This window comes from Neolamprologus brichardi, chromosome 14 (assembly GCF_056152115.1).
Source record: "Neolamprologus brichardi isolate AB-2024 chromosome 14, ASM5615211v1, whole genome shotgun sequence".
Lineage (NCBI taxonomy): Eukaryota > Metazoa > Chordata > Actinopteri > Cichliformes > Cichlidae > Neolamprologus > Neolamprologus brichardi.
Window position 1 is genome coordinate 31,487,702 of NC_142117.1, and position 14,452 is coordinate 31,502,153.

The 14,452-nt window shown below is 38.6% G+C and overlaps 1 protein-coding gene across 5 annotated transcripts in view; it reads right to left on the reverse strand.

Annotated features, from left to right (window-relative positions):
- Window positions 1-14,452, reverse strand: part of cadm2b (cell adhesion molecule 2b) — a 148,078-nt gene that overhangs the window by 19,527 nt on the left and 114,099 nt on the right. For all 5 annotated transcript variants that reach the window (XM_035910279.2, XM_006796599.3, XM_006796598.3 and 2 more), the window contains one exon: window positions 7,240-7,389. In XM_035910279.2, coding sequence (XP_035766172.1) covers window positions 7,240-7,389 — 150 coding nt within the window. The remainder of the gene's footprint in view (window positions 1-7,239; window positions 7,390-14,452) is intronic.

Sequence of the window (14,452 nt, forward strand, 5' to 3'; positions counted from 1 at the left end):
ATGAAAAGGTTCATTTCCCCCAAACCCTAGATAGCTCTTGCGCTGTTCATTCTGCTAAGGCACAAACATAAATCTGCACCCTGACCTTGTGTATGCTCCAGCCTTGCAGAATGGCAGCTTAATAGCATGGCAGCAGTACGTCTTCTGCGATGGAGGCCTTACCAAGGCTGTCTCAAATCAGTAAAACTGACACCCAAGTTCTCCCTCAGGGCAGGGAATGCTGTTGCTTTGCCCTTTTGATGCAAAGTAATGTTTGGCTCATTTCCCTGACAGTCCTTCGCACTACCAACCATACCAGTGGAAGACCAAAGTGAGGTCAATGGGCATAACCAAAGTTTTTGATATTTACTTTTAACAATCTAGGCAGACTTTACTGAATATCACCTGCAGGTAATATGTTCCAAAAATGGTTTTAACACGTGAAACTGTAACTTGATGCCCAGTTTTGACACACATAAGAAGAACAGACGGTCTGGTTAGAATAGCAATGACCTTAAAAATAAAAGTGCCTCGAAGAGCAATCATCACATGGCGTTCACGTTTCCACAACACTGAGGGGTGTTAAAATGTTTTTAATTCAAAACAATTAAGTATCCACCGACAGTTCTGATATTAAATGAGATTCCACATCTACTCATTAGTCTTGGAAGCTGATGGCTCTTGGGTTCAGCCAAAACATGTTACATGTGTACTGTTTCCCCATTTGGCCTTTTTTGAATGGCCTGTAACCACTTTGAGCTATTGCTGAAATGTGAAAGCACTAGCTCTCCTTAGGCGAGAACACAGGATCCTGGCAACTAACCCCCACCCGTTCTCCAGCCAGGGGCTCCACTCTTTGCAATTAGAGTGCGTTTGCTGCTAGCTGTGCACGCTCGGTGACTGTGTGGGCGAATCTGGATGTCTTCCAGATCTATAGTGGTGCAGGCAGGGGGCTCTTTCCCACAACACATGTGGCTGCAATTAAGAAAAGGAAAGAGCCTTGTTCCAAAGGGCCATTGTCATTGCCCGTGCTTTCAAAGATCCCACAGAGCAGATGCTGCTCAAATTGGACTAATTTCTGGCACTTGAGGGAGCTAAGCAAAGAGGAATTTTTCCAGCAGCTATGTTGCGTACCTTTTTCATGCAGTGAATAATGAGATTTAATATATTTTTGTCCATTTCTCAACTAACTAGCTTTAACTTGATTGTACACTGTGGGATTTCCTCCATCTATGCTGTCAGTTTCTCCAGATTAAATCCTGACCAAAACAAGTACCAAGCAGGATTATATAATTGTAATAGTTTACAATGTAGTCTTTTCACTTCTTTCAGTTGGGCTTTAAACTTCTAAGGGCCTTTAAATACAACAGATAATTACACTAAATACTTATAATATAAGTTACCCATGAGAGGTTTCATAGTACAGTGGTTTACAGATTTAGCTAACAAATGAAAGTTCACTGGACTGAGACCAGGAGGAGGCTCAAATCCCTTTGAGGTTGCATCAGGTGTACCAAATTAAACATGTGGCACCATCTGCTGTGGTGACCCCTTGTGAATAAGGGAGCACCTGAAAGTAGCTTTTATACATTAGAGTGCAGTGTGGCACAGATCATCATTTAGTGCATAGAGGAGTAGCTGTGCACAGAAGTGATCCTAGCTGAGTGTAGAGTGCCCTAATGGTAGATTCACATTTCAGTGAAGCCAGAGGTAAAGGAGTACACTTAAAAGCCCATTAGTCCCCAAAGAACTACATTAGTTGTGGCCATGAGGCACTTTTTAAATGTTTGCTGCCAATTACACTGGTAACAGCAAATCTATGTCTCGTCACCTGTAAAAATTAGTTCCCCAAGAAAATTAGGAAAAATGTTATGTGACATTTACATTTACGAAGTTAACATCGCGCTATGTTTTAATCTTTTACATCTCACTTAAATGTTTTTTGTTTGTTTGTTTCTGTCCTTTATTTTATCTTATAATTTAAGTCTATGACTGAAGTATACAGAACTACAGTCATAATAATTGTAATAGCAATAATGAGACTAATAATAATATGTAGTTCAACTAGAATTTTAAAGGTAAGTGTCACTCAGTTGCTGATAACAGACACACCATCAAATATGTGTTTTCTAGAATGGAGGCTTAAATGGGCTTTCATTGGTGCTCACTCCAGTAATTGCATCCTTGGTAATTATCCTTCATTCTCTCAAGCTAATGAATGTTTTAATGCTCACATTAGAGCATTCATTTAGCACATAACAGCATTTTGATTACTACAAGCCAATTAAGATCAATTTTGCTTTGTGACCTTTATGATCCAGACTGAATGCCCCAATTAAATGTCATGAATGAAGAACCATGAACTTCTGAGAGATGGAACTGAAATGGGGAGAAGTCTTTAACAATCTGCTATGGCATGTATATGCCGTGTATTGCTCTACATTGCTCCACGCGCTGTAGATCAAATTAGCAATTTGCTATCTGCCTTTGACATGCAACCTGCACTAGCTTTCCATTAATTGCATTATTCATATTTCCCATATCTGACAAAATATTCTGTTTCCATTCTGCATGCCTCACAGATGTCATTACCATTCTTTACAACCCTGCTGCTTACATTTATCCTTTTCTCACAGAAGCCAAAAGTGAAGTTAATCATAATGAAGACAGTAAAAGACAGCTCTTTTCTCATTTGCCCTGCTCAGGAATACTAATTTTAAACTCCAGCAGCATATGAAAGGGATAATTCTACAAAAGACATATGGTCTAAATCAATTTTTTTCATTGTGGCAACTCACCACAGAGCTGCTCGCTTTCAGTAACCACTAATCAGCCTAATAAATGAAGGATGCATTGGCCTAGCTATTAAGCCTATCTGTCTCCCTTGTCTCAGGTCTGTGGTTTGTCTGAATGCTGGTCTTTGCCTTAGTGTTGTCTGAAGCCTGTGAGGTGGCAACAATCAACCAAGGCTCAGATGCTCATAATGGATGAGGAGGCGCATGCCAAAGAGCCAGCTGGCATGAAATAAGGAGAGGGCTGTGTTCAGCTTTAGACAAATATGCAGAGACAATCCAACACATATGGATCGGATGTGGAAATCTAGCAAGGTTAACAATCTCAAGGTTTAACTGAGCCTGTTATGGGACAGGATGAGATATCATTGGCTCTCTCGCCCATAATACATATCGCTTTAGTTGTGACCAATTGCACTGTCTCGTTCCTACCTGCAACCTAGGCCTTGTTTAATCTTTTATCCTTTTTGCAGGTTTGTCACACCATCGCTGTGTAGAGAAGTTTTAGTTTTTGCATGATGCACTGCTGGAATTGTGTTTCATTTAAGGAATCCCAGTAGGTTTATAATCTAATTATGCACTTTTGTGATCCTTCCTTTGCTGCATGTTGTTATTAAATCAGCCAAAGGTCAATTGGAGTATTCTTGGGATTAAGTACAATACTCACCATGAAATAATTAACAATAGTTGATTATTAAAATGCTTTTTATGACTGACATTTTTGTAATCATGCAAATCAAAATGTGAAAGTTGTGTGAGATGTTACAACAAAGAAAAATTATACAAGGTGCAACCACAATTCCAGAGATCAAAGTTGTTGTTGTTGTTGCACTTTGTCTGATGGTCTCCTATACCAACAGCCCCTGATGGTTTCTTTCAAACTCCTTTGGCAAGGCAGTTGTAAAACTGCCAGGCCTCTATGAGTTACAGACACTCTGGGGAAAAACTGTGCATAATTAGTGCCATCATTAAAACAGTTATTATTTTTGCCCACTGTTAGGGTAGCGGCTAGTGGCCATGGCTAATAATAAAATGATAATGTTAATGTTGGCGTTAGGGTTATGAGTACTGCCGATCTGTAATGTGAATAAAAAAAATGTTAATTTAACTGGACAAGAAAAACAATTTTTTTGTGTAAAAAGTGGAAGGTTTCTCTTAAAATCCCAGAGTAAAGCATTAACTGGCAACTAGACAGAGTTTAATACAGTACAGTAGTGATCACAGGTGTTTATTGTTCCAAATCTTTGCTATTTTTTTGGCATGCTATCAAGTTTTTCATTCTAGTAACATAAAACCCAATTATCAGCCAAAAGATCTAAAAATGATGCACAAAAATGAAGCACAAGAGTGCATCCTTTAATGTGATCACTTGTATTATAACACCAAATACAGCTTGGTCACGTCTGCTTGTCGTCTAATAACAGTAATAACAGTTGCCATGTTGGCAAGGGTGACCAATTACAAATGACTTACCTTTACCATAGGAGTGGCTAATCAGAAAGCTGTGCCTTGGAAGATGTGTTTTTTTAAGTGAAGTATTTTTCCTGGCCATAACTGATATAACTGAAACAAACGGTGTCAATAATAATGCCAAAGACGTTGCACACACTACATAGAGTTCTGTTAAACTGGAGTAGATTTATGATATTCAGTGTTTTTGAAAGACACAGAAATCCCTTTGTCCTTGGCTGTAATGCAGTTTTAAAAAAATCTAATTTGTCAGACCTGAATTAAAATGGAACAAATTATAGCTCGGGCAAAGATCAGATTTTGTCTTACTTTACCCAGCAGCTGTAAAACTCAATTGAATATGGAATGTCAGGTTTTTTTTAGTTGTTTCACTTTACTCTGCTATAACTTCTCAAAGGAATTTAAAAGGTCATTTTAATACTCCTTTTCCTCTCGCACAATTTTAGATCAAACTCCAAACACATCCAGACACATGCCCTTATCTTTAATACCAAGCTTGAGGGAATGACCAAGAGTAGATTTCAAAAAAATGCCTCATAGCATCATTACTTCTATGTGTTATGCATCCAGAATCACACATAAAAGCGGTGAAAGCTGAATCGCCTTTGGATTACACATGCACAATGACAAACTCCCCCCATCCTCTCTGTGAAGAGAGAATAAAGGGAACTTGCATGAGCTTCAAATGGTTACATATGGCCATGTTGTCATGGATTCCCAAGAAGATTATAGTATGCAGAGGTGGACAACACACGGAGACAACACGCACAAAGGAAAGGAGATATTTATCAGAACAGCAGGTAAAAAAAGAAAGCTATAAATCTAAACACTAGAAACAAGAAGGGCTACAAAAATCTAAATTACTCCGTGACAGCAGTCCACAAGCAGCTGTTCATGAGAGGGGGAGAACAGCTTGCCTCAAGCTCAACCAGTCTGTAGCTAGTTGTTGGACTGAAAGGTAGCATAAGGTTGAATTTAACATTTTTCATTGGCTCTACAACAAGGCACAACAAACGGCAGAAGAAGGACAGTTGCAGCCCTCTGCCAAGCAATTAACTGGTGATTTGGCACAGCAGAGATTTCTTCCCAGGTGTCCCACCCTGTTCGTCATATGAAGCCTGTGTCATTCCACGCCTCCAGTTTGTCCTGATAGCCTCACAGGCATCGTATTTGTTGTGCCAATAAGGCTTTTCATTTGGCTGTAGGAGATGAAGAGGAAGTGTTCCCACACTTAGCCCTGGCAACCTCTGCTGAATGGACTATATTCATTTTGTCATCCTTATTGCTCAGGAAAAGGATTCTGTCATCCAATATAAATGGTTACCCAAGAAGGGCAAAATGGCTCACACGTATTGTGCTCCCCAAGCTCTCCTTACATGCTTAAAGCAACAGCATTGCAGATTTACAAGTAGATGCAACTCTGCACTCACAGGAGAAAGAAACATATTATAGCCAGCCGGTTTCATTTATGTTAAATTTAAAAAAAAAGTTGATTCATCACGTCGCATCTCTTGATAATGAAGAAGAGTCTTTTTCAGGTATGATCTGGTTCATTTGAAACTATAGGTGTCTAACAAGTCTAATAAATGTCAAGTTGCAATGGAAATACAAGTCAAACGTGACAATATAATTTTATTGATATAGCACCAAAAGACAACAACAGTTGCCTCAAGGTAAGAAAACAAAAATATCATTGTTGTCGTGTCACTATGCCATTGTGTTTAAAATGTTTTTATCAGAAATTGCAGTTTCCCATTTCCACAGGCTTAATAGCCGACTGGCATGCATGACCACTGGGCCTAAACTAACGCCCCATCAAATATTGTGAATTTCTACATTGTAAGATGTTTTATAAGCATGAGCTACAGCACTAGCTAATGTATATTATCAGCCAGCTGTTGCCCTTAACTGTTAATGATGCAGCCAGTCACACTCTGTAATCTAGGGAGGGAAAAAACATTTGCATTATGTGATGGAAAATATCAAAGTGACGTAATCAGAAACATTTAAAATCCATTCCAAATGATTTTTTAAAGGCTTTTACCTTTGACATGTTAAAACACCACAACTATTATTCTCTCCAAAAAGACCGGATCCTTTGATCACATTTACACCATTCACATAAGAGTATCTGTTTAAGATTCAGTTAACTTTCATTTAATTGTATTTGGAAGCAATTTCATCTAATAAAACACCTTAGACCTCATTACTAAATCCAATCACTTGTGAGGGAGAAAGTATTTCTTCAATCCAGACTGTGACTCTCATTCTGCTGGTTCACTCTGGCATCTCTCCCTCTTATCAATTGTTATTCAAAGGGAAAGTTCATCTTCAATCACTGAACCAATGATATTGTATTAGCAGCTACACTATAAATGAAATGGGTAATATGCTGTGAGAAACACTGAAAGATGAACACCCCAGCCCTTCCATACCAGTCCAATGTTATACTCCCTTTCACCCCAATTCCAATTTATCAACTCTAGACTTTTTGTCACCTTTAAATTGGATTTGGCTGGTGAGAGCACATTATAATTCATTCTGGCTGAGGCCGTGTTTCACAAGGTTGCAACACTGTACTTCCTTTCCAGAGTGACATACAAACAGCTCTACAAATGTAGGGCAACTAAAATACTAATTAAGCCCAATCATCTTACAATCCACAGGCATTACTGTGCTGTAAACAACACTGTCAGTGTTTCATGATTACAAAAGTGCAATTCAAAAGCAGTCTATTTCTGCTTAGTTCGTGCCCTGGGACATCAATGGAGATACACATTCATTAATAGTCTCCTTCAACATTACGAGTAATGTATTTATCATCTCATATCATTTTTTCCCCGTGTTCAGTCAAACAGCGTGCTCGCAGGCAGGGGCAATTTTGAATGCTCCACATTTAAAAAATTAATGAATAAGACTCTTGTAATATAATCTGCCTAAGACGTCTTTATCTCATTATCTAATCATCACAAGCATTTTCCCTGTGAGTATTACTTACCTTTTTTGTCCCCAAAGAAGAGAGTTTGTTGTGCAGGGTTTGACCACTGGAGGGAAGTGTTATCATTGTAATCCACACGACAGGTCATGTTGGCTGTGGCCCCCTCCACCACCGTCACATTCTGAGTTATGGGGATCTGACCCAGGATACCTGTAGGATTATAAAACACAGTTTGAGATCATGGTTGTGACATGAATAGATTGCTGTATTGGGCTAGTTTTTACTGTCCTTTCACAGAATCACGTTAATGTACCATTTCAGGCTTGACACCTTGCAAACTTAATGTTCTGTCATATTGCCCAGTTCCATTAACGTCTTCATTACATCACAGTAAACCAAAGATAGCTTAATGGGAGCCTGGTTGTCATGGTCCCCAGACTTTGACAGCTGTAGAAGACAGTGATGTTTTATCGTGGAAACAATGGTAGGTTTTAATCTCCCAAAGTGCTTTCCTTGCTTCCTTATTGCTGGGCTCTAATTGGTAGCATGGCCTAATTAGAGGTAGTCATGTTCTGCTGTAGAGTGTATAGCTGCAGCTGGGTGGTAAATTGACACATAATCCTAGACACCGTGGGCCTTCGATCCGAGTGACTGCCGTGCCCTGAAACAGCCGCTCGTCACAGTGTGTAGAAGACATCCAAATGAGGCCTAATCACTCAGCCTTGCTGGATTTTACCTTCTTATTCCACATTTGTACTTGTCGTCTCAGCATAGTCCCCTAATTACATTGCAGACGCATTTCTATCCCGCCTGTGTTTTATTGAACTCTGCCAAGCTTCAGAAACAGATGTCTAAAACAATACTCCTTCGTAGGGAATTGTGATAAGACAAAGTGTAGGCTAATATGAGCCTGAGCAGGCTAGACCCTTAAAGGATAAATTGTGTTAAAGCAATAAAGCTTTCAAGTTCATGCTTGAAACTAATGTACCACCTTTTCCTGGATACATTTCACTGTCTAAAAGCTAATCTTTTCACATTTTTTTCTCTTGATTTTACACGTCTGCTTTGGTTTCCATTAGTACAGTAATGTGCCCGAATTTGAAGGTGACATTGTCTCTCCCAGGTACAGTTCACCACAGGGACATTTCAACTACGGGAGCAGCTGTCTGCCTCATTAGTCCAGCTCACACATGGGAGCAGAGAAGGCTGGGACAGCCATAGGTCTGTGGACCTTCCTTGACCTCGATTGTCCTGATGGAGACTATTGTCAGAAAGAGGTGAAGGTGAGGCTGACTATAAATAGTAATAGGAAAATATTCCAAATTACACACATTACATATACACCATATGCATCAGCCATGGCAGTGAAATCACTGACAGGTGAGGTGAAAAACACTGATAATGCTGTTGCAATGCAATGTTGTTATAGAAAACCTTAGTTGCTTGGATTCATGCGGATGTTAACTTGACGCATCCTGCATAAAGTCTGTTGCAGAAAAAGCAATGGCACATCAGTCTCCACCAGCAGTGCTCCACCCTCTAATCGACAGGATCTAAAGGTCCTGCTACCAATATTCCAGTGCTGGAGACCACATGATACCCCCACAGCTCTTGTGTCCATTCTGATAGGAGCACCAGTTGTTTTAACAACAAGAAAGGGACCAACGCAATAGCACACATTTGCTGATTTTAATATTGTGGCAGTGGCTTTATTGATCAACTACCTGCTCACTGCTCAATCAGTAACACTTCTCAAAATGCTTTTTAAAACGCTTTCTTTGATATTTGTACAGATTTATCATTTATTATTGGCTTTTATCATCTATTATTACTGTGATTTGCTGCATCATTTAATCTCATCATCATTATTATTATTGCTCCAATTACTAATGAAATGTGACTTAAAAATGCCGTCATCACAATAATTCAAATGCAGCTGGGTAGGAAATGCTGATGCAAATACATTGTGTGGGGGGTACCATGTGGAGGTGTTGTTGTCAGTTTCTGCTTAGCTTTTTTTTTTTCTTCATATAATCTCCTCGGTAGCTTTGCTGCATGTCTCCAGAGTATACTGTTCACTATTCACAGAGAATGCTATAAAAATAGGTAAAAACCCAAACAGTAATAAATATCACTGTCAGTCCCTCAGGTTTTACCCCAGTTTGAGTCAAAAAAAACCCCCCTAAAATTTCTTTTAATTATGCCTGTCAAGCCAATAAAGGCTTTTCACATATTCAGAGGTATGGCTATGCTGTGAATATTGTTTTTGGTGGTGTTTTCATGGTTCAGGTGCACTGGAGCTAACTGATCTTTACTTAATAAATTCATGAAATTCCACTGTCTTGACATTCTGTAGGAGTCTAGAGTGAGAAAATGCTGTCCTTTCTGAGGAAACATAATCCCCAGTGCCAGCTACAGAGTGTATTTCATTTCTTCTTCTTCTTTTTTTCTTTTTTGAGATTGTGAGTGGAGGGCGGCTGGCTTTAATTCTACAGAACAGTGGCAAACAATATTCTAGAAAGTCAATGAATCACAAACCGCTAAAAGGATACTACACTGTCCTGTGCAACCATGTACACTAACCTTTAAAGAAGCATGGTTCAGCAGCATACTGCAGGTGCACAGAGGTGTGTGTAACAACATGTATCCATGAAGGATTTTAAAGGTAAGGTAGGGAGAATAATTAAGCATTCTTGTAATTACCTTATTATAACCGTCTTCAAAAACATGCAAGAATTTAGATACTGTTCAATTAATATCTGTTAAAGACTGCAATAGGCTATTTCTGAAGAATTTTAGCACTTTACAGCTGACAAAACACAGGTCTAAAGTAATGGCTGAACTGCAGTTAGCTGTTTCAGTTTCAGGATCCTGGTATGTTGAGGCATACTGTCTCAGCCATACTCTCATGGTGTGATGACAGTGATAATACTGCTTTCCCTTCTACTAAAATCCCATCATTTTAATAGCATCTGCTTAAGTTAAAGAATGAGTGGAACAAGGCATAAAATATATGGCACAATGAAAAATGCGATGCTTCCACTTGAGCAGAGGTAAAATGATCGGTGTGCAGGGTCTTTTCTAATGACTACTGCACTGTTGAAGTGGACAGACAGATGCCTAATCGAACATCTCCCTAAGAAGAACACAGGCACACACTGGGAAAAAAGTACAAGCTACATCGACGTGAATCTTCATAGTATCAGATTATGCTTTGTAGATAAACACCGTTACAACCACAAAGGCTGTATTCGCTTTTCTTTGATGGAAATAAGAAACAGAGTGATATAAATATTGGAGCCCTTTAAAAAAAACTGTAGCTTCAGAGCATTTAGTTATTTAGAAAAATGACTATATGAAGTGGGAAGTGAAATAAAGACAGAGAATTATTTTTAAACAGCAGAAGCTTTCATAAGATTTTTTTCAAAGGTACAGGTTTATTGGAGTCAAATTTTAAAAAGTCCAGTAGTCTGTCTGTCTGTCAAGTATTATCTGTCTCCAAATGAATGAAAGAAAAGATATTGAGAAAAGTAAGCAAGGATGTGTAGTTTGTGTTGAGTCATGGCTGTATTTCCCAGTGAAAGAAAACAAACTGTAGAAGTAATAGAGGTATTAAGGTTGTCTGCTCTCCTGATGATCCAAGACGACTCCGTGAAGTGCAGTGATGAAATGAGGAATAAGCCTGCACTTTTGCAAGATGTTTTGGGGAAGGATAGGCCATCCTTTAAACACAACGTTTTTCACCTCTGCAGGCTAAAGAACTTCAATACTGGGCATTGCTATATCCTTTTTTCAGTGGTTAGGTGTATTATACTGAAAAAAGAGGGGGATAGTTATTTTCAGGCAGTTACAGCTGAAGGTTGACAGCTTGCACATATTCACAGCAGACAGGATGCAACCTGCCTGCCGTGACAGTGAATAGGTGAGGATTGAGTGACCCAAGATGTCTTGATGAAACTAACTGCTGCCCTGTGATACATGAATACCATTAATGTTTGCTTTTTCAAGCTGGATACTCTGCTTCTTTATGTGAGAATACCATGGAGTGCTAAAGTTAACAAAAAAAAAAGTCAATATCTGATGTCATGGGTGCTTCTCGCTCCCCCGCTTTCCAATCCAGCCTCCCTACAGCTCTGCAGAAAGGGAGGTTAAGATTAAAAACATAAAATAATGAAACCTTAACTGAGTGAACCCATTTCACTCAAAATTTATTATATTAAAGTCCAAGATTTTATTGTTTTGCCATAGTGACCTTGCTTTAATTAAAAATATCTCTAAGGCATCAGTCTGCTTATGGGCCTACCTCTTAAACTACAGTTGGTCCCTTGGTAGCCCTTTCCCATTTTGCAATATAGCTTATATATATATATATATATATATTTGTGGTGAAGCGAAGAGGCCACTCAAGTAAGAGCTGAACCAGGAATATCACCCTGAGCCAAGAGCTTATGGTCCACATTCAGGTGGGCCACCAGGACACTGATCATCACTCACAATGTCAGCAAACACAAGATTAGTCAAGTTGTTTGCTGTGCTTCACACAGTCAGAATGCTGCTGACACATCTCTCAACCATGGCATTAACTTTCATGCAGAATCAAGTGACACTGCCTCATGAATCAAATATTTACCTGCACAGCTAAAATTAGGTAGAAATGTAAATGGGGAGAGAGGATAGCGTCTTCGTTGTAAACACAAATATTTGATGATTAGATTTTAAAGCGGAACCAAAGGAACAGATGTCTGCTGAAACACAGGCTGGATGCAAGTACTTCTCACCTCTATGAGGGATGAGGTCTGTACAGCAGGTGTAGAGTACAAATATGAATACAGATGTGCAGAATGGCTGGCTGTTGAGTGTACATTAGCAATAAACTATTTCATTTCATCTCAGCCAGCCTCTTTTCATGCTGTTATCAGAATGCAGCTCAGACCAGACCATAGCCTGATGGAATCTCAGTCTGACAATATTAGAAGCCAAGAATATGATACTTAGGTTATTGATTCTGCAAGTCTTGTGATCTGGGTGGGTATCTAGAAAATGTGAATATGAGAAAGATAGTCTTTGTGACTATACTTAAATAGAGGATTAAGACGGTTCACTGATGAATGTAAATTGAGCCCTTTATCACTATTTCTGGAGATTTCGTTTTACTGTTTTGATATAATACTCATGGAAAATCATGCCATGCTTAGTAACTAGGTCAGAAAACCAAATCATTGGAGAACAGTGCTGCATATATAATTTCACTGATTCGTCTAACGACCACTGATCCAGGCCATAAGGTGAAAAAGCCTAGAAACGTCTCTGTCTGGGAGAACAGAGAGTTGGTGGAGGAAGAATGAGCCATACCACCCCAAAAGCCTTTCTCAGTTTCAGCTGACTGCACCAAATAATGGAAAGCAGTGCCTTGATGAATGGCTGGAGAGCAGTCAAGCACACCACTGCAGAATAAACTATAAACTGCAGGCAGGATAAAAAGAAAACAAATAACTCAGAAAAAAAAAAAAAAACAGTGGCAAAAATGCCTCCATTCATTAAGAAATGAAAACAAGTATTCATTTTCATATGAACGGCAGTTATCAAGCCATAAGTTCAACTCTGGTGCTTGATTTTACAAGAACTTTTTTGCAAATAGAGGTTTTAGGGGTTCTGAGCACCCCACTGCATACTAATGAGACACAGTAACTTCGCAGAGTGATGCTGGTAACAAAATGCTATGTAAGAGTTTGTCTACAAATCACATGGATTTATGGTGAGAACTGAATGTGTGCTGTAGATGATCTAATTATGCATATATCTATATTTTAAGTGTTTGACAATTCAGACGTCAACATATTATAATTATAAAATTGCTATAAAACAAAAATGGAAACATTTGTTTGCTGCTATTCAAAAGGTCAAATTAAATGATGTTGGATGGATAGACAGATAATCAGATAGATAAATAGACAGATGTTAAATAAAACCTAAATCTCATTGTAAGCTTACATGTTATTTAACTAGACAATATACTCCTGGGAACATAGTAATTAATGCTTGTCACTTGACAAAATTGTAATTAATTGCCTAAGTCTAAACTGCGTGGCCTATATGCCGCCATGTTGAGAGAGAAAAGGAAGTTTCATATCCGCAGTGTAAAAATATTCCATTTAATTAAAAGCTGTGAAGACCTCTTGTGGGGTGTATTTGGTGGTGGAAAGAACAAAAAAATACAGGCAGCTCCCGGGTCAGTGTGAAGGTTTAGAAAAACATTGTGATAGTAACATCCTATAAGGTTCTCTTTAACTTGCTTTGGAAAATCTTTTCATCCTCATCTTAGTAAAATCTCCACATAAATGAATACATGCTGTCATAAATACCCCGTCACAGCAGTGAACCTGAAATTTTACCTACTAAATTCTTCAAAGAGGTCACAGAGGTGATTTCACCAACTATATTCTTTGTTGTAAATAACTCAGTGACTAATGGTTTTGTCACATATTTTACAATCCAGTCTGGCTCCTTTAAAGACACCCAGCCTTGATTTAAACCTCCTTACTAACCTTGCTTTTATCTCAATGATTATGGAGAAAATCCTTTCATGGCAATTCTTGGTGATGACAAAAACAGATATTCAGTTAAGATGTGTGTTTTTCACGAAACATCAAGGAAACACGTTTGAAAAAAGACCCCTCAAAAATTCCACTCAAAGTTATGAATCATTTAATTTGAGAGAAGGTACAGATGAAAGGTGTCTCTGAGAGTAGCAAAAATAGAAATGAAAATGTTTTCTTTTAGTGACCTTGATTCCTGTGCAGGTAGGGTACATTACAGCATAACTACATGACATGTCTCACGCTCGTCTTTACAGTCTTTAAGATCTTTCATAACAGTGTGTGTTTTATTTGAAAATGTATTTAATGCTGCAATTAAGTCAAAAAGAAATGCTATTTTGAGGATTGAAAGCATGAAAAGGCTAAATGGGAACTGAAGGTTTTAACTAATAGTGTGTAAATGTTAAATAAAATTATGTTGTAGGTCAAAACCTGAAAAGCAAACCTGTTTCAGACATTTTGGCAGCCATTCCCTTCTTTTTCCTTTCTTTCTTTCTCTTTTTTTGATTGATGATAAGATTTTGTTCCTAACTTCTGCATCAAGGTCTTGCCCAAGCTACATTCTCTGAACTTTTGGCCTCTTAGGAGTCAGAGTGCAGCTTTAGGAGCACAGGCACTGCTCTTGGCAGTTGCTAAGTCCAGGCTCAAGATGAAAGATGACTGGATTTCCCTGTTAG